This window comes from Brachyhypopomus gauderio, chromosome 8 (genome assembly GCF_052324685.1).
Source record: "Brachyhypopomus gauderio isolate BG-103 chromosome 8, BGAUD_0.2, whole genome shotgun sequence".
NCBI classification, from domain to species: Eukaryota; Metazoa; Chordata; class Actinopteri; order Gymnotiformes; family Hypopomidae; genus Brachyhypopomus; species Brachyhypopomus gauderio.
In genome coordinates, this window is record NC_135218.1 from 14,636,416 (window position 1) to 14,658,293 (window position 21,878).

The following is a 21,878-nucleotide window of genomic DNA, read 5'->3' on the forward strand; positions in this document are numbered from 1 at the left end:
TTAACTATTCAATTTTACCACGATTTGTTTGGGATTTACAAGAAAACTACCTGGAAATGTCTACATCAAACAAACACTCAATTTTACATTTCCCACTGTTCAATTCCACAATTACGGGACTTAACACCATCTCGGAACTTGCCCTTGTACGCTTATGTAAAGCGACAGTCACCAAGAGTAATGTTGGTAATGTTAGTGTTAAAATATTCACGATGGTGGTGACGGTGCTGATGACACAAATGATTGAATATTTCATCTCAATATACTGGAGCAACAAAATTAACTTGGAATTTCACCAAATATTGCTTAAATCGCTTAAGCCAGTTACTTTACAGCTCACAAATTATCCTTGCTTTATAAGTAACACTGGCAAACGTGTCTTGTCAGTCCACGAAATCCCTCCCCATCTTTCTCTCAAGCACCCAATGAGGAGTGGAGTACCATCGGCTCGGAAATAAATTGGACGTTTTTACGGAGCAAAGGAGCATCGTTTTGAACATCCGACACACTCGCAGTTCTGTGGAGTATAATACGAAACATCCCAAAAGAAGCATGGGTAATGTGTGAAATTACCGCATATTGTACCGACAGGAAACACTAACTGCTCGTGCAACTAAGCTGTTACGCGATGTTTTTCTTTCTAACTTCGAATTCGTCCATAAAAGAAGCTTTTCTACCGAGAAAGAGAGTGTGAGAGCTGGAGGGAGCGATGTCAGAGTTTATTTTTGGTGACAAAGGGACAGTTGTTTTCTCGTCCGCGTTCTTCTTAATCCCCTTTTAACCGCCGGACTGTACTTCAAATGACATTTGGATTAGCCTGCCCGAGAGTGGATGCGATGACTTGGATGCCAAGCGCGTTTCCTGATTTCCGCGATGCGCGTTATTGGCTCCAGCTTTGTTCAGTTCTCTAAACATTAAGGTGAACTGAACGCACGATCACGCGCAAATGCACGTGCACGCACGCGAATTATTCTCAATTTTAGCGTGTAGAGCTATTCAATAGAATGGCTGAAAAGCAGAAAAAATATATATAGTAGTAAAACAGCATTTCATTCATAATGAGCTAACAGAACTTTGCTTTGTGTTCACTTAGTATTTTTGTTGTTGCTGCTGTTGTTATTGATTTGTTTGTGTATTTAAGGCTATTTACGTTAAATAATTGGGAAAGTACACAAACTCAATACCCTTCCCTTTTAAAGATAAGTGTCGTTGGAAGTAGCCAAATGTTTTAAAGATGTTATAGAGTCCCAAATTGGTTTTACAAACAACATTAGTTAAACACATGTATAAAATGTCCTGACTACCTGCGCTTGTCTGTACAGTACTGCCCAGGCCAGACCTGTGTCCTGATCTCCAGCCTCTGTCTCTTTGCAGTTCCAGGAAAGTCCTGAGAGAATGTCGAGTCGTGGGTTGAAGCATGAGCTGCCGGTGGATTGCGTTTAGACTGGCGTATCTGATGTGTCCATGGGAGTGTATTGTGCTAAGCCTTCACTGCTGGGTTCTAGCCTCTGCCGCAGGCTCCCGTGATGCAGCGGGTACATTTGGGTGGCTCCTTTCGGACAAAGGGCCCTTTCATCACTCTCAGGAATTTGCAGACTTTGTGGAGAGGTACCAACAGGGCTTCACCACCAAGTACAAAATTTACAGGTGAGTAAATGGGATTTTGTTTCAAGCTTAATTAAAAGAGCATTGTCTTTTGAACAGGTAAAATTGTTAATTTTACAAAATGCTAGTGGGACTGATGCATACGGCTATCAAAAACAGAATTGGCGGCAACGTCTCAGAAATGCAAAAACAAAAGTCCAAAACAAAGTCCAAACATGTACTCGCTTGCTGAGACATCGAGCAAGAGTTCAGTGGGGTTCAGCTAAAACTTTTAATACCAGATGATTAGGTGAGACTTACAGCAGGTGAGATGGTGACAGAACTTGAGCTGAGGTTTAGCTGAACAGCAGCACGAAAGGAGAGGACTGGAGCCAGCTGAAATGAGGCTGCCTGGCAGGGCTGGAGGCCCCCACTGCCAGGCACAGATGGAGATGGCAACACAGGGGTTAGTCAGACACGCTCTCCTCTATATCTCGGCACATTTGCAAATTCTCCTCTGGCTCTTTTTCTGTCTTTTTTTTTTCTTTTTGTCAGTGGCACAAAATCTGAGTCAAGAGGAGTGCAATTGCAAATGCCGGATCTCCCCCTGCTGGTAGGCTAGGGAGCGGGATCCATGAGTTTTTGTGTGTGTGTGTGTGTGTGTGTGTGTCTCAGAGAGAGAGAGGAGCCCAGCTTTCATCAAGAAAACTAATCTGAAAAATAATACTTGTCAATGTCTAAATATAGACAGAAAATGCAAATAGAGACAGTAGTTCTTTGAAATTTTGACATCTCTTAAAATCAGTTTTTTAAAAATTTCAATCTTTTGAGATGCAATTACTTTTATTGTACAGAGCAGTGAATGTGTCAAAAATATTTTCTTTGCATTCTGACCTAATGTTGTGTCAGATAATATTGAATGTACATGGTTGTGCTGTGCACTGCTCTGCGGTAAGCCTCTATGGAACAGTGTAGAGATCTGTCCTGTCCCTGTATGTCACATGGCAACATTGCTAAAAATGCTTTAGCACCTCTGTTAAATCTGTTACATTTTCATCTACCTTATGATATATTAGATTTCACATGTCTCAGCTTCCCCATTCCATCATCATGAAAGGTTTTTAATAATTGTTGCTGTTTATAAACAGAAATAAAAACAATTATAAACATTTGGCACCTCTGCACGTTTTAACAGGTGTGCACTTGAGAACACTGCTTAGTTTTGTTGATTAAAAATAAAGGTACATTTCATTTCACACATGAAAACCTACCCTGATTTTTACACACTTATTTTCTGAAGTATCTACTTTGGCTTGCTCTCGGGTCCCAGGCAAAGCATTATTAAGACTACACTTGGATGGGAGAATTAATGCTGAGTTTCTTTGTATGTAGAACAGCTCTGGCTAAGCTGACAAGTACTGTCACCTTGTGCGGAGAGAACTTAGCAGTTAGCATCTGAGAAACGAGAGGATTGCATGTGAGCGGGGATTTGCTTCTGCAAACTTTCTCATAGCAGCCCATCTGCCTGTATAATAACCTCCTCATATAACCCATCCCTCTGTCACACAGGCTGGCAATGTGTGTGAAGAAAAGCAAAAGTATTTTAGGTTCCTTTACATTACTCAACTTGTGTACATATTTGTGAACTTGCAAGACACCACAGTTGTCTGCTTTCCCGTGAAGAGCCTTAGAATACAGATGGCTCAAAACACATAGATAAAAGTGGGAAAAACTGAAGGATGTGAAGAGAGTTCACAAAAGATATGTTAGCTTATAGCCCCACAATGTGTGCTTGGATGCTGTGTCTGGCCTCTGAATCCACTGAAAGGCTGCCTTTGTATGTATGCAGTTGGTAATAGAAACCGAATGCTCAGCAGCAGAAATACTGTTGAGCCTATCTATCATCTCTGAGCAACTTGTTTCACATATATATATTGCACATGAAGGCCATCTGTCTGAAATGTCCCGTTTCACTTCTTATATTGAGATATATATATATATATATATATATATATATATATATATATATATATATATATATATATATATATATATATATATATAAATATCTCAATGGGAGACAATACATTCGACAGCACATTACTTTCAGTTTTTAGTAAGCTAGGCTACTCGAATGTATTGTTCCTTTTGTATTGGTATTGCTGCTTTAAGCCAGTGTTTTCTAGTCCAATTTATGATGACCTTCATATCGTCTCTTTAGCATCCAACACACCTGAACCAAGAAAGTAAGATCACTGAGAATCTAGTACAGGATTCAATGGTCTGAGTATCCACAATTTCATGTGTGATATTTCCTCTTTTTTCCACTTTCTCATTTTTTTATTTCATATAGCGATACGCCTCTCTTCTTGGCTCATGACCAACTACTGCAGAAAAGTACATGCAGAACATCTCCAGATCCTACGATACTTTGACCTATTAACCCTTGATATGTCAGTAGGTCCATGATGGATAAAGCTGCCCTTTGATGCGCTCAATACAAAGATAACACAAAAACAAACCGTATACAAGGCCAGACAGAGAAGGAGTATAGGGAAATGAGGGTAGTGAAGTTAGGGCTTCGTTAATTGTCTCATTATTTATGTTTCAAGACATGCAATTCTCTAGAGTGTTCAGGTACTCACATTCATAGCACACTCAAGGACAAAACACCTGGGTCTTTAGCCCTTGCTGTTAGATCATTCTTCTAGTTCAGGCTATGAAGGCCATGATTCCACTTTGACAGCTTGTTCTACTTGAGATCACTCTTGGTAAATGTCTGTGTGGTTTCAGTGGTTGAAAGACATGGATGTACATATACACACACACATACACATCATTGCTTAATTGATTGAATGGGTGTACTGTAAAGTAATCCAGTTCTTTTAAATCCACTTTCAAGGGTCAGTGAATGAATCCGAGAAAGAGTAATTGCATTACAGAGAATGAATATTTACATCATCTCTGTGCTTGATTGAGAATGCGGCAATAATCTCTTTGTTGACAGGAGACAAATGTTTGTCTCACTATTTTCCAGGCCTCAGTAGCCAACATCATCATAGCTTTCAAGGTATACATTCAGAGCACATTTGGCTAATCAGTCCATATTAAAACCCTGACTAGGCACTTCTGAGCTAGAAGATGGACATTTCTATTAGTCTTTAAGGGTTCACTGAGTTGATATTTCCAGCAAAATCTGACAGAACATTAAGCATAATGAATATTACTGAAAGAAATACATTTTAACAAAAATGAATGCAAATAATGGTCTGTGAACAAAAAATAACAGCAGTACAGTTTTTATAATGATTAATAAAATGTGTTCAATCTATTCATTACAAAACATTTTGAATTGACGTTGCATGTATTACTTTGCTTTAACTGCAGATATTGTCTCCTCACACCCAATTAAGACAGTGTTCTCTAGTCTGGATGATTCAGTGGACAATTTCTCTTCATGAGCAATGTCTTACGCAGAACTTCAGCACAAACCCAGAGTAGGAAAATATTGTTATCATCTGTTAGATGGCTCACTTGAGTTCACAGGTGACAATGTTGAATTGAAATTACCCTGTAGCTTTTGAGCAGAGAGACTTATGTCTTTATGAGAGTAATTTTTCTTAGTGAACCATCCACAGAAATGTGACTGGGTGTGAAAGGTATTTACTGCCTTTCTCCTCTGCATATGCTACTGCAACTAGTCTGGCTAATTCTACTAAAAAAACTGACAGAATCCAAAAATTATTGTAAAACTCACTGTGATTGTAATTATTCAGACTTCAACCTGAATAGTCTTTTGACTAAAATGAAACTTGACTTGCAAATGTGCTAAGCATTTTTTCTTCTATGATGCATAACAACTATTTATAAATGTGTGTGATGCTTCAAATCAAGTAATATAATTTGTGATTAGTTATTCACTTTTGCCTATTGTGTAATACTGTGTAATACAGCATAAATTACCAGTTTCTTTTAGGCTGATTGTTTTTTTTAGTCTTTTAGCTTTAGTCTTGCTTATGGGGCATCACTTACACCTTTCAAAGTGGATGTTCACTAAATATCACATCTGATACCTGGTAGATGTTTTATAGATTTTCTAGATGTGTCAAACAGTTTTTTAGTACACACAGACATACAGAGAGAGCGAGTGGGAGACCGATAGAGAGAGGGAGAGAGAGAGCTTTTTCCACCATCAATAACCATTTGGCAAACTAAACAATCAGGAGAATTATATGTACACTAATTGATTTGTCAGTATTAATTTCCTTGAAACATATCCTTAAATAAAATCATCCAATGAAAAAACAATGACCTATTATTTGATTGTTAACACATTTCCCTGGTGATTCCCTGGTCCATTCTCTTCTTTGTGGTTCATTGGCGTTGCTATTGGTCCATTGAATGGAGCAAATTGCTCCATTTTATGATTGGTTTAAAAACAGGAAATTACATGCTCTCTGTCAATACTTGTTTAAGTTGCTGTTGCTAGCTGATTCAGTGATCAGCATCATGAGGTGTTGTTGGTAGTGCAAAGATCAAGAGCAACAGTTGATTTTCCTGTTTAAGAAAAAAAGTCTAAGCTGTCTTTTGTCGGTTATGGCTTTAAGCAATTCAAAACCCTGAATATGGCACAAACTGATATGGCATAATGGCACTCATAATGTGATGGTCAGGGAGTGCAAAATAAAATGGAAGAGATCACACCAAGTCTCAGAGGAAAAAGGTTTTAATGAATAAAGTGCGCAAATCAAAAACCCGCGACACGATCCGAATTAAGGATATAATAACCATCAGTCAACTGGTACAAAGACAAGACATATATAGACACACAAACAACCATCAGGTGAGGTGGATCATAGGCCCCGCCCACCTGAGGGATGAACACAACGCATTAAAAACAGGACAACTGCCACTGTGGACGGGGACGACCGGCAGGGGGCCCTCTGTACTGTGACAGACCCCCCACCAAGCCGCACTCTCCTCCGGCTGGGAAGCAAAGGGGCGGGAGAGCGGGGACAAGACAGGGACCTGTTCCCTGCTGTCTTGGAGCTACAACACAAACATACACACTAGCTCCCGTCACTGGGCAGAGACAATGCAGGGACCTGCTCCCTGCAGTCCTGGAGCTGAAACACAAAACAAACAAACATTAGCTTACCTCCCTGGGCGGGACCCAGGACCGACTGGGCCATCAACAAGACAAAACCATGCCCCGATCGGTCACAGGGCCCTCACGCCCTAACCGGCATTCGGCCGCTAAGCCCCACAAAAGTGTGCGAACCGGGAGCACCAAGCTCACCACTCGTCACAGGTGTGAATGTGTGCAGGTTACCACCCTGGGGTGTGGCTTCACCACCCACTAACCACCTCCCGGACCTACCTCTCCTCCCGGAGCTGACGCCTGCCTTCTGCTAGGGGTCACCCCAGCCTCCTGGGGAGTCAGCCCCTCACGGGGTAGCTCATCACAAGGTGGACTCCTCCAGCCAACCCAGGAGTGCTAGAGATCGAAGTTCTGAGCATTCCCATCAACACTGGGAGAACCGCTCCAGAGCCCTCCTGGTCACCCCGAGAAGGAGAGGGGCGATCTCCATCTTCAGCTGGTAGACCCCACAAGGTCCAGGAGCAACCTGCAACACAACACACACACACACACACACACCTACATACACACAACACAAACGCGCACTTACCCTGACCATTAGAACACTTACCCTGACCAAGGAGACCCCTTCTTAGCATGAGGAGACACCCTGATATCAAAACGCCCCAGGCCTCCTCTGCCTACATAATGGGGCTCAGGGGCACCTACCTGCTCAAGGGTCCCTCCAACAGGTCAGGGGCTCCTCGAGGAGCTATGCCCTCCGAGCCACATTCCGTGGCTCAGGACCTCACAGCACAAAAAAATGTATTTGGGGCGGCCCCTCCGGGGAATTACACAAAATAAATTTAAACACCAACACTACACAAAACACATACGCGCACTTTCCCTGACCTTCTCGGCACCCCGAACCGGGGGGAGGGGAAGGAGGGTCTCCATCTCAGCAGGAGGTGATACAACTTACACCATTCAGAAGGGGCCCCTCCCGGCTCCGGAGAACACCCTCAAATCCCTGGTCAGGGCCTCCATGGGAGCTGCACCCTCCGTACCACTCACTGTAGCACGGGACCTCCACTGGACCCCCCCAACACACATTTAAGGGGGAGGTGCATGTGGGGAATTACACATAACAAATCACGCAACATGCTAAGACAAAACAAACACGAAAAGACTAAATACAAAAAACAAATGGACAGGACCCACACACACGCGCTCTGTAGACCGTGATGCACCTACTCCGACTCTCTCTCTCTCTCACCACTTTCAACATGGGATACATGGAGAGAAAGCTAAAAACGAGCGGCACTCGCATCACACATACAGGGATGCGCCTCTCCGGCTCGCAGTCACTCACCCCCGTCAACACGGGATATCTGGAGAGCGAGGTGACAAAGACGAGAGGCTCTCGCGTCTCACACTCACACTATCGTGCGTGCAGCACACTCGGGTCCAATTGTCCATACATACACAAACACAACCAGTGAAGAACACAACCAACCTTCACACGCAGGCAAACTCATCAGCTCAAGTCCGTGTTGTTACATCTCAATTTTAACAGTCAAGAGTAGAATCCTGTACATAGATGATGTGTGTTAATTAAGATTTATGAATATTAGTTTGGTTTACCAGTATCCTTGGTAAGTGGAATAGGAGAAGTGATGTTGTAGATAATTGACCTTCTATGTGTCTTTGTCTTATATCATGATACCCAAAAAGCTGCAGTACACACATTTTTAGCCAATACAACCCCCTCCATCCAGTGGTGCTTTTCTATGAGCAAAAAAAGGTTTGGCCTTTTTTCTCATACAAATATTCTGCATAAGCATGCTTCTAACATCACTCCATGTGATGTACTCTGGATTTGGAAGGCAGGTTGGAGATTTGGAAGCGAGTCAGCTCCACCACTGGTATCCTGGAAATTACAGGTCTCAGAACAGTATTAACAAACCTCAGAATCCTTCACCCTCAAGAACTATTGGAATTTTTCCCAGTGGTGTTTCAAATCCATTGTTTGACAACTGCTCAATTTCGGTAGATCAATGCATCTCCATAGGATGATGCTGTGATTTCATCTAGACTCGAGGACTTTAAGGAGCTAGGGTAAGCTGGGACGCACCCTTTTGTTCACTGCTAGGTGCAGTAAGGCAAGTGCCTCCAGTGCTTCACCTGCCAGTGTCGTGGAGGTTTGGCCCACTTCTGCAGAATCTGCCTCTGTTGTGGTATAATAGTGTCACCTGCTTCACAGGGTGCATTCACAGGCTAATGCTAGGTCCCAGGAGAACAGAAGTGTTGAATCAGATACAGACCCTTTGTTGAAGTGTCATTTGCTCCTTTTTCACACTCAGTGTGGCAAATGAAATATTATCTATTGTTGTATAAAAAAAACAATGTGTTATTTGCGGTCTACAACCCTCGCTAAAGTGCTTCAGAACAGTTATTAATGTGGGTTACTTGCAAAAGCGTTCTCCTCAAAATTCTGTGTAAATAGACAGAACACTATAAACAAGTAGCTTATTGTAATATTTTGATTAATAACTTTTACACTATCTCAATTAAGATATGATTAATGACGTAGTGATATTCTTTTATCAAGCAAACATGAACTCATGGAATTCATGGCTTGTTACACTTTCCAAATAAGAGGCCTATTATTTTAATTATCATAAAGTACCATAAATAGTGATCATTTTGGTTGGTGGTAGTCCAATGCATTTATATTTTTCATTTTTTTTTTCAGAATGAATGATTAATTTACTTTGCAATTTGCTGCTTCACTGGAAACATTTACCGATGTTTAAAAGGCTTAATATATTAAAAAATGTAACTTTCAAAACGTTATTCAAGCTTTGCTTTCAAGCTTTCGCATTACTGCACATCAAGAAAACGTGAATACACGCTTTAGCCTGTAACTGGGTTTTTGTTAAAATCAGTTTAGTGTGTGCATACAAAAACACTTCCAAAATAGGCAGCAGAGGTGGTTTTCAAACTGTCAAGATTTCTGGCAAGTTTTGCACATGGTTAAACATAAACTCTACCTTAGAAAGTTAGAAATTTTACCTGTATCTGTACAAATCTTTCAGAGACTTCTGAAGATCTCAGGAAAACTCACTGCCATATCTCCAAACTGTTCAGAAAGTCTTCCCAACAAAGTATAAATCCAGATTAACTTTGTGTGAGTGTGTGCGCAAGTGACAATTGAGACAAATTCAACGTGTACCTGTTTTTCTCATCTTCATAATCATGTTGTGAGCAATAACATATGAATGCACTAATCTTTATAGTTTTTGACAACATTGATACACCTATTTGTTCATGCTAGATGTAAGAAGGCATGTGTGCCTGCAATGGTGTTGGTGGTGGTGGTGGGGGGGGGGGGGGGGGGGGGGCGTTGTGGGGGGTGTCCTGTAAGCTTGTGCAGGCAATCGGGTGAGGGGGCATGTGGGCCTATGGTTCGCTAAATTTCCTTTTTAGTTTTGCTTCATCTTATGACGTGAGGGGGGGACGAGGGGGCCTTTCTTAATTTGCAGGGCCCTACACAGCATGCGTAGTGAGTGTATACGTCGCACCAGCTTTGCATTTACAGCTGATTACAGCTTTAATATTTAAAATAAAGTTCCACTAAGGTTTTAATTATAATTCTGAGAACAGTGTCCTTAATGCAGTATTGTGTTTTATATGGCGCAAATAGGTAAGTTCAAAGACTTATTTCAAATTTGGTTATTCTCAACTGTGCTTTACAAAGTTGGGAAGTAAGACCACTCATAGGGTAAATGATTTTTTCAATCTTTAATGCTTACAATTCCTGTCCTTTTTACAATATGAGGCCCCTGCTTCTATTTGGGCATTCTTAGACACTGGCCTTCAACTTCCAATATAACTCTGGCCTTAGGAGTTTATTTTCCACTCTCCAACAAGTGTGTTGCAGCAGTGTGTGGTGAGGGCCTGCCAGAGACTGCTTTATATGTCACTTCTGCTTTCCAGTGCAGGTAAGATCTGGGTCAACCATGGACCTGTTCATGGTTTACAAAGAATACAATGGTTAAAAGAAAACCCTCCTACAAAGAAATAGAAAAAGTAAACCCTCTAGATATTAATCACTCTTTTCAGTAGGCTATTCACAAGCTTTGACAGAGATGATTTTTGAGACCACCATTTATTTTTTCGAAAACGGAAACCCCTTTAGACCCAATGTAGGTTAGACAACTGCTAGATGGCACTTGACTTCAGTAGTCTATTGTCTTTACCTGTATCATTTACCTTGATTAGACAGTGTGTGTTCTTCGATGTTGTCACATTGGTTTACAGTTCTTTCAAAATTTTACTCTTCATATTGTTCATGCTACATAACATTTATTGCAGACAACATGTTATGGGGATGTAGTGGTGTGCATGCTACATCTGCATTACTAGGTAAATGTTAAATGGCCTGCATAAGGAATCTGACCATTTTAAGGGAGTGAGGGAGTTAAAATACAGAGAGAATATTGTTTATTAAAGACTAGTCATCCTTCCACTAGCTTTGGTGCTTCCCACAGCTATAAATTTTTTTGTCTTTATTTATTTTTTGTGTTTATTTTAAAACACATAAAACAGAACTCAATAAAGTCTTGTTTTATTCCACCTTTCCATTTTATAATACAATTTAAAATGTAAACGTTATGGCCTAGATCAGGGGTACTCAACTAAATTTGTCCGTGGTCCAATTTTGGCAGATACCTGTGACCTGAGGTCTGGTGCGGCGGGGGTGGCGAACGTAAGTTGTTGAGCGTTGGCTGGCGAACATAAGTTGTTGAGCGGGGGTGGCAAACGTAACACTCGTGACGGAGTGTTTTTTCAATAGCCCTGAAATAAATGCTCCGGTTTTTTTTTTTGGTCTGTATCCAGTTAATCAGGAATGAGATTGGGTCCGGACAGGACTGCGTTCGGGTCCGGATCCGGACCGCGGTCCGCCAGTTGAGTACCCCTGGCCTAGATGGACAGTAGAACTATACAGACTTTCAGCCATGATACAAATCTGAAAGAGTGGAAAAATATGGTCATTGATGGTCTTTTATTTATTTCTTTAATGAGATGCATGTGTTTGATCATGTTGAGTGTAGTTTGGTGGATTTGATGCTTTATGAGTGTTTATATTTTTGACCTTTCCATGCAAACTCTTCCCTCTTTGGCATATTTTTCCAGATGTAGTGTATTTTTTGTCAGTGTTTTAGTTTCTTGTTTTCAATATAAGTTGCATCTAGAATTACAAATGCTTAATTTTGTATGTATAGAACTATCCTTCTAATTCCACCTGTGATCTGATGCTCAGGGTGGGGTACTAAAAAAACAGTTTGAAAATGTGGTTAAGCACCTATTAATTCTTCCCCCTCACGACTTTTAAATGGTTCTAATCAAGTGAACAGTTCTTACCACTATTGTTTCACTGCAGAAACATCAGCATTTGTTTGTCATGGATATGCAGTTTGTTTCATACGGCATTTTACATGTTAACCAAAAGTTACCTTGACTAACTGAATTTTCTTTTGTGTTAAGTTAAGATGATAAATTGCATATACTGGACTTTAATGAGCTTGTCACCTTCCTTTTTTTTTCTTTGCAGTTTTTGTCCCATACTCATACTTAGATGATAAACTCCAGTTTACAATGTAGTTTACCTAATGGGTGGGGGTGGAGAACTTGGGTTGCAACCTGCTTCTCAACACGCTACACCAATGCCAAAACATCATGGTGACTGGAGGTTTACACCATTTTTCTAAGGGAGTTTTTACTAAGGGAGTAGTATTATAGATAAGTTACAGTGTTTTGGTTGTTAATGTGGGTTTTTTTTTCTCTTGGTAACATATTTATTATGCTACCTACATTTAATACAAAGGCGTTATTTATTTTCAGTTGTACCACGTGGTTCCTAGCATCTTATTACTGCTGAATATTTGCCAGAACAAGATAACCTTTATCTAGGCCAAAATTGTATACCCTGAACTTGGCTTTCTAACACTCTCTGTTTGTAACAGATTTCAGGGAAATTGTCAGGTTTACCATCCGCTGCTCATGCTGATCTTAAATTCTCAACTCTTTGTCAGATGTTCCCACTCATACTTCTCTTCTCCAGCATGACATCGATATTGGTTCACATTTGCCCATTAAGCAGCACAGCTCCCGCATTAATCTGCAAAAACACTTACTCTTTCCTAGAGAAAACCAGCTAGAGAAACATCTTGCGGTTCAAGTAGCGATTAATTGTGTTGCCTGTGCCATTTGGTGCCAAATGTTGCCACTTTCTGGTTCTGTACAGGCTACTAAAAGGTACATGTTTCATAGGTTTGTTTCCCTTGTCTACAATGACTGATTTGACTTAACTGCTTTGACAAAAGTAATTGGCATGCTAAAATTTTTGAAGGGATATTAGTAGTAGAACTCATTGTGCATACTAGATATCTATCTTTGCTAGTCTTGATAAGTTATTACAATGCGGTGTGATGGCATTTGGATTGCAGAATGCCCTGTTCACATTCCAATGCCTTTTGACTACTGTGGTCAGAGATGTGTGGTGCTGTGAACTATGCCATGACGATGTGGTGGTCTGTTTGGATTCTTGGGAACACCACATACAGTCGTTGGAGACTAGATTATAGGAAGTTTTTCTGGCCATTGACCTTGAAAAATGTGACAGTAAGAGTGAAATTACATATTTCAGGGTAGTCTGAAATGGTACAGTATGTGATGCTGAAATACAAGCAATTAGTTCATTCCGCTCTCCACAACCAAAATGGCAGCTTCCTGGGCATGCTGCGTTATTACACTGATTTCTGCAAAAATGTCTAGATGTTATTGCCTAATCAGTAGTGATGCCAGTTTGTATTCAACTCTGAGAAAACATTTTGTTCCCCAGTTCCAGCCACACCCACTTTTACACACCAGTTTAAGCTTGAGACGGATGCCAGTAAAACCAGTACCAGTGCATTTCTCCTATAAGAGGATTCACGGGGTGTTGATGGCGATGATATCATGTAGTTTTGTTAATAACTAACTGACAAACAGTTCTACCGTGAAAGTAACTATTATTGTGTTTCAGCATTTCAAGGTCTACTTAGCAGTAGCAGTAGTACCAGCACTAGTACAATAATCATCTTTATAGATCACAATCTTGGAGGAGAGGGGGTCCAGTAACAGTGAAAAACAGAAATATGTTCCATATGCAAATTATCCTGAACATTATATGTACTATTCAAGAAAGGATTGCGGAATAATTGTGATCACAGCATTGTAAGACTGTAGAGGATGTACACTCAGGCCCCCCTCGGTTATATTGCCAGTGGCTGTTTTTCCCCAATGTACAATTCAGAGCATTCCTTCTAGCGTTTATGGGCTCTCCTTCTGCCAGGGGACGCAGCCCTTGGGGTGGACCAATTTCTGGTGCAGTGTGCTTTGTCGTTTGAAAATGACTGGAACACCATGTTTTAAAAATATATATCTCAACTGCTCAGACATTTGAAATGCCAGTTAGGGTAAGCGTTTTTGTCCAGGACCTTCTTGATGTGGTGGCGGTCACGGTGTCAGTAGTGATGCTGTCTGCTCTATTATTAAAAAGTACTTGAGTGTATGATGAAAGACAGACCTTAAGTACTGATCAGACAGACCTTCCATACTGATGATTTTTCCATACACATCAGTTTCACATGTCCCCCATCTCCAACAATCTCAGACTTGGAAAACTAGCCTGTCATTTTTCACATCCTCCCTGGTAAAACTGATGTATTTGTGTAATGAGTTTATGTGATCGGTGAAATGTGGTATTTTCAGGGATTTAATTTGAACCCACATGATATTCATGTCTTTACCAGGAGCTAGGTGGTCTCTCCATAAAATAGCCTGCTTTACTACCTCTAGGTAAAGCTTCGAAAGTTGAAGAATTAAAGTATTGTTCCCTGTATGTGAAACAGATGGACTAAAGATAGCTTCAAACGTGCACTTTCTTTGTGAGTGTCAAAAATGGTCCTATTGCTAAGGGTGGGGTTGTCCTGTAACTTCACACAGGCCACCTGCACTGCTTCAGCAACAGGACAGCATAAAGAGGGACGTGATTTCATATGAGATCATCGTTTCATCAGCTTCCATAATGATGTCCCTCGTCTTATTCTCAAAGCCCATAGTGTTCTGAATATGCCAGTGGGTTAAGGATAGGAACCAGATGTTATCTCACCTGCAGTGGCGGACTTAACAATTTGGGGGCTCAAGGCGAATTTAGCTAGGGGGCCCATCAACATTAATATGCGAGAAATAAGTTCAGGTTCACACTACACGATTTTAGGCTGGTTTTTCAGTCGCCGACTGTTTTTGTAGATCGCCGACAGAAACTGTGGTCGGAGGCAAATCGGGGATCATTCGGCGCTCGCTCAGTCGTGTAGTGTGAACTGCTGAAAGACGCTCGCCGAGCCGTCGCCGAGTGGTCGCTGACCCATCGCAGACGACCGGCAGATATCTAGCATGTTTAATATGTAGCCCAGTCGGCGACTGAGAGTCAACAGCAGCGTCAACTTTACTACAACACTGTGTTTAAGTTATTGTGACAGCACTGGAGAAATAGTGCGATTGACTATATCTATGTTCACTGCAACGGAGAGATGAAATAATTCGGGCAATTTGGGACTATGGAGTGGTTAAACGGTAAAAAAAATAATAATAATAACGAAAATGTGGAGTACATGTACATTGTTTTTATCTTCTTCGTGGTGTTGCTGGTTCTCGCGAGTGTTTCGTTTTCGTGTTCTCTGTTCTCGTGTTTTTGGACGGCAGCCAGATGAGTCGGCGATTCCCCAGTCGTTTAATTCGTGAGCCCGCGTCGCCGATCAGTCATGTAGTGTGAAAGCCACAACAACTGAGAGACTCGCGATTACAGCACAACCAGTCGTGTAGTGCGAACGGCACAAAAACCTGATGACTGAAAAGTCGTGTAGTGTGAACCTGGCTTTAGCTAGACAAGGGGGCCCTACAGTGGGAGGGGCCCAAGGCAATTGCCTAGCAACGCCTCTATGCAAAGACCGCCTCTGCTCACCTGTATAGACCAGGTTTAGCTTTCTGCAGGTGTGATCCATGGCACAAAGTTCTGCGGGTATCGTTGGCCTGTTCAAATACGTTCAGATACTCTATCATCTTTTTCTGGTACTTCTGTAACTCATTTCAGGGGCTCATAAGTACTTAAGTGATGCCATAATGCTCTCATGACAGATGGTTTAACAAAATTGCATACCTGCCAGACTGTCTGCATCTCATACGATTACAATGCAGTGATTGCAGTTATTCCCCAATCTTTTTGTGATTAGTACACATGGTAATTAATGATCAAGATAATTTGCATTGAAAATGATTTAATTGTTATGGAACACATTTCACTGTTAAGTAGCTGGTTTCAGTTGTTTTGCATTAGTGCTATTTATTGATCTTGCGGTTGGTGAGACTGATGAAGGCACTTGGAGGGTTTCTTTTTTAAACTGGGGGTCCAGATGAACTGATTAAATTGTTTGGGATTACTTTACCTGGATTATTGATTATGCATTGAGAAAGTTTTAGCTCCCACTTGTTTAAAGTATGTGTATATTTTTGAATAGTGTGATTACAGTGAGTCCCTGCTTAACGACGAGTCTGGTTAATGACGGACCGGAGTTATGACTGACTTTTTTTTATTTTGCGCGGTGCGCCGAGGAGCAGTGGCACCACAGTGGATTGTTGTGGAGTGTTGTGGGGTGTTGTGGAATGTTGTGTACGATAAGCTGAGGCAGCGCAGCCTCCACAGCAGCCCATCTCGGCAACGCGATCGATCGACAACATTGTTAGTTTTTTTCTATACTGTATTTACGATCAAAGCGTATCTAAACCTAGGGTCATGCTTAATGACGAAAACTGCTTTACAACAGACTTTTCAGTTTCTAACATCGTCGTTAAGCGGGGACTCGCTGTACTGTACGTGTGTGCACTGTAAAAACGAAAAAGTTGAGAAAACTGAAAATTTCGAGGCAACTTACTGCACTCGATTTTTGAGTTTTGATCCCAACTCAAATTCTTAAGTTCTTAAGAAATTCACTCACAGTTGAGCCAACTTATTTTTTCCTGTTCCAATTATTTATTTTTCACAGGTATATAAACCTCAGATTTTAAGTATTGCCTACAAATAATTCCAAATGATTCAAGTTGTGCTAACTTACTATATCTTGTTCAGATAATTTACCTTGCCCATGTATATGAACCTCAAAATGTAAGTTACATACCAAGAGTTCCAAATTTTTTAAAGTTGTGCCAACTTATTATATTGGGGTGTAGGAGAAATAAGCTGCAGACAAGTCCATTCCTATCAAAAACTGAGGTTTTATTCTCACCTCGCAAGAAAATTAAAGGTAGTATTTGAACCAAAATACTCACATTTGGACGTTTGGAACAAGAAATAATAAGTTGGCTTTTTGTTGGTTAACTGTGAGTGAATTTCTTAAGAACTTAAGAGTTTGAGTTGGGATCAAAACTCAGAAATCGAGTGCAGTAAGTTGCCTTGAAATTTTGAGTTTTCTCAACTTTTTCGTTTTTACAGTGTAGCGTAGGTCGCTGCTTGCCACAGGTGAAATCCATTTCCAATCGCAAACCCCGCCTCGTTCTCAACTAAGGAGTCAAATTGAGCATGCACAGAGGAGTTGGCCTGGCCTTAACTAGGGTTCAACTACAATTTGTATATTTTGACAATGCAGGTTGTAAGGTCAGATCAACTTTTAACAAGAAACTCAATAAAGTAAGCTGATCCAATTACTTTGTTATCGTTTATGGTGCAATTAATTATTTTTGGCTCAGCTAAATTAAAAATCATAGTAAGGCGAGCAATTTTAAGTTCTGTTTTTTACAGTGTGGCAGTGGTAGGGAGTGACTGCCATTTTTTGTTAAGGTTGGGGTTTGTTTGTGTTTTTTAAGGGATATGCTACAATATTTTCTGCAATAAATAATTTTATTTCTGGTAGATTTGTTAAGCCATGGTCACAACAGGAATGTGTGCTTTGCTCTGCTAAATAGGCAGGGATGAAAGGTTAGCAACTCAGTCATCAATTTTGCTGCTGTTAGCATCTTTGCAGTGAGTTAAAATCTTAGCCTTGGCATTGAGAATGAGGAAACATTGGGGGAGTATTACTAGCTGATTTGAGACAATACCCTGGTTCATCATTTGAAAACATGTTGAAGTGTTGATAGTAGGAGTGTCACGATTTCGATATTTAATTTGAGCCTTGAAGTCAAAAAGAGGATCGATGATCCCTCCCTCTAAGCTATGCAAGCACCCACGCTATGCAAAGTAAAGCTAGGTTTATACTTGACGCATTGCGAGCGGCGCGAGGTGAAAATGATGCAATCGCGGTCATGCGCGAGGGCCTCGCGCGCTGTCGATTCGCGAGGTTGTGCACCTCTCGAATTTTGTAACTTCGCACGCGCCGCGCTTCAACGCAATGAACCAATTCATGTTTGCTGGTCTCATTGCTGGTCACTTTCAAGGTCCATTTCAATAATTCCCAGCACAGTAAACCTAATTAAGTTAAATATTTATACATATACTCATAATGAATCGAAATAATTTGCTTTTTCCATCACATTATTTAATGGTTTATTTTCAAAACGCCCAGTCTTCACGTTCTCTCATGTTTCGTCCTGGAATTACAAGAGGCTCGTATTTGAGAGGCTCACACTTTTCAAACCTGGAACACAATGCAATTTTCAAATTCGTCAGGTAAATGTTCCCTCCCGTTTTTGAGGGGTGTTTCTTTATACTACTACATATCGTTTTGGAGACCACTGCAAAGAATGTGATGTGCCAAGTATAAATGCCTCTATCGTTCACGCAGGTTCGTGCGAGGTGTGCGGAGTCGCACGCTACAGGCACTTACGAAAGTACAGTGGGGAAAATAAGTATTTAGTCATTCACCAATTGTGCAAGTTCTCCCACTTAAAAAGATGAGAGAGGCCGGTAATTGACATCATAGGTAGACCTCATCTATGAGAGACAAAAAGTGAAAAAAAAATTGAATTGTCTGACTTTAAAGAATTTATTTGCAAATAATGGTGGAAAATAAGTATTTGGTCAATAACAAATGTTCATCTCAATACTTTGTTGTATATCCTCTGTTGGCAATGACAGAGGTAAAACGTTTTCTGTAAGTCTTCACAAGGTTGGCACACACTGTTGTTGGTATGTTGGCCCATTCCTCCATGCAGATCTCCTCATGTTTCATCTTTATTGCCCTTGCTGATGGAAGGAGGTTTGCACCCAAAATCTCACAATACATGGCCCCATTCATTCTTTCATGTACACGGACCAGTCGTCCTGGTCCCTTTACAGAGAAACAGCCCCAAAGCATGATGTTGCCACCCCCATGCTTGACAGTTGGTATGGTGTTCTTTGGATGCAACTCAGCATTCACTGTCCTCCAAACACGACGAGTTGTGTTTTTACCAAATAGTTCTACTTTGGTTTCATCTGACCATATGACATTCTCCCAATACTCTTCTGGAACATCCAAATGCTCTCTAGCAAACTTCAGACGTGCCTGGCTTAAGCAGGGGGACACGTCTGGCACTGCAAGATCTTGAGTCCCTGGTGTCGTAGTGTGTTGCTGATGGTAACCTTTGTAACGTTGGTCCCAGCTTTCTGCAGGTCATTCATTAGATCCCCCTGGGGGATTCCCCTGGGGGGGGGATTCCCCAAAAAGTTGCCCACTCCGGCCCTGATGGAGATTATAATGTTGTATAGAGGTGCCTGTAATCCCAGTGAGTTATGATGCTGTAGTGATGTCAGAGATTGGTGGTACAATATTACAAGCAACCTAGGCTATTCAGTACCCAGATACTCGAGTTTCATCTTTTGTTCTCACTTCCCTGAATTAACATATATGCATTAATACAAAAGGTATGGTATATTGTAAGTTTACTGCCATTTGTTGGTTTCTACTTACCAACCCAGTTGCTAAAAACTCCAACGATAACCAGTTAAACAAAAGAAATATACCATGTAATCCACCTCCTGAATGACTACTCGGTTGCCTTGTTCTTATGCCATTTTTCAATCGTATCAGAATATTTATATAAAATTTACTTACACATAGTAACATTTAGCAATTCCTTCGTTATAGCAATTCCAGTCATAACAGCAGCACTATTGGTTGAAGATGTAGATTCACTACCTGTATACCCCAACATAACAGCTATGGCTCGTTTGCCATACAAACGACTACAGCAGGTGTTTATACACCTAACCTTAACCCATGTGTTAAGTTATTAATAAGCTTAACAGTAGCTTGTTGGAGACCATACTGGCTAGCACTGGAGGGGATTAGTGTTCTGAAACTCTTTGGAAGTCAAGGGTCTAAAGTAATCCAAAAGTAGATAAGTAATTGGATTTCATTTCTTTTAATATAGTAATCCATTGGATCGAGTTACAGATATATTTTTAAATGAACCCTTCCAGCCCTGGTGATGCCTTTGGCATCAATCGAACAGCCCTAATATTGCCTCTGCTGTACTTCCAAGGACTGTGCCTGAATTTTGTCTTTGTTGCCTGCATTTCTGTTGTACACACATTGATGTCTTTCCTCCTCTATAGTAGTGAGCCAGTAAAGTCAATGCCTTTGGTGGTATAATGACTATAGTCACGCTGAGGTTACTCATGTTCAGTCAGTGAGTGCTTAAACTAGGAGAGCTATAATAACAATCCACCCAGAGTGGTTATTCACCATGTTTCTCAATCTCTTAAACATATTATTACACACGGAACAATGTATGGATAAAACATAACATTTGAATTGTGTATGTCTAATTGGAAAAGATTGTGGGTTTTGCACATTGGTACATTCTTTACATTTTGGACTTTGGATATCCTTAATTTTCTTCATAGCATGAGACAGTTTCCCAGATAGCTGATTTTATCAGTGCTTCTGCACCTGTTCAGAGTGCAATAGAGGCAGTCTCAGTGGCTTCCTGAGTGACAGTGTTAGTTTCCCCTAGGCCTTTGATGGTTCCAGTGGAGCGTGTTTTTGCTGTTGACTCTGTGTAGCCACAGGTCTCAGTGGAGAAATGTGTCAGGTAGTTCTCCAGTAAGCCTTCTCCTGCTGTGTGGCTGCACCAGGAGCTCAGTGGTGGATTAGCCTCCAGCTCCATCCATAACTGTCCATCAGCTCCCTGTGCTCTGACATAATGTCGATCATGGTTTAATGCTCACTCTCTCCCCCTCTCCATCTCTGTCTTACTTTTGCTACAGCAGTAATGATTGCTTTTCATTATGCAGATGTGTTATGTTCTACATGAAATGGTCCATAATGAGCTGGTTATCTGTGGGTGGGACAGCAAAAAAAAAAAAGATTTCAATTGTGTTTAAAAGCTGACAGCACTGAGAGTATGGACGTTATGTGGCAGAACAACATTTAGTGTGTCACAAGAGGCCGCAGTGAACTTATCATAGTGTACTACTCCCTCAGTACTACACGCTTAGTACTACTCCCTCAGTATTACTCCCTCAGTACTACTCCCTCAGGACTACTCCCTCAGTATTACTCCATTAGTATTACTCCCTCAGTACTACTCGCTTAGTACTACTCCCTCAGTATTACTCCCTCAGTACTACTCCCTCAGTACTACTCCCTCAGTATTACTCCCTTAGTATTACTCCCTCAGTACTACTCCCTTAGTACTACTCCCTCAGTACTACTTCCTCAGTACCGATTCCTATTATTTTATTATTACATTTACTGTAATTTTCAATGGAAACATAATATAAACAATATCACAAATGCCTGTGCACAGATTTCATTCAATAATTTATGTTTTCCAATAATCAGGATGTTTTTGTTTTGTTGCAGAGAATTTGCACTTGATCAAATCAAGTTAGATTGTCGGTAGCTCCATCAGCATCATTATGCCTACTTCACCAAACAGCTGTTACTGTAAAGAGTAAGCAAAAATAGAAAACTGGTAGCTTGCTATTGTCTAGGAGAATTTCCGCTATTGTCATATTGCATGCTTTTTGCACTTCATTCAGAGACGAGGCTCATCAAAGTTTCTGATTACACTACATCCAGACAACTCAACTTTTGGAATCAAATGTCACATAAAATGACACTAGATTACACCATTATGCTAAAGTGTGTGTGTCTGTCGAGGGAAGACAGTTTTTTCAGTTGGTTGG

At 40.9% G+C, this 21,878-nt stretch overlaps 1 protein-coding gene across 2 annotated transcripts in view; it reads left to right on the forward strand.

Moving 5' to 3' along the window:
* Positions 1-405: 405 nt before the first annotated feature.
* brinp3a.1 (bone morphogenetic protein/retinoic acid inducible neural-specific 3a, tandem duplicate 1) overlaps positions 406-21,878 on the forward strand; it is a 55,278-nt gene continuing 33,805 nt past the window's right edge. Inside the window, exons 1-2 of one of the 2 annotated variants that reach the window (XM_077014773.1) lie at positions 406-556; positions 1,375-1,647. In XM_077014773.1, coding sequence (XP_076870888.1) covers positions 1,418-1,647 — 230 coding nt within the window. In that variant the 5' untranslated portion in view covers positions 406-556; positions 1,375-1,417. Of the gene's footprint in view, positions 920-1,374; positions 1,648-21,878 lie in introns of both variants that reach the window. The other variant, XM_077014772.1, reaches the window with a different exon arrangement.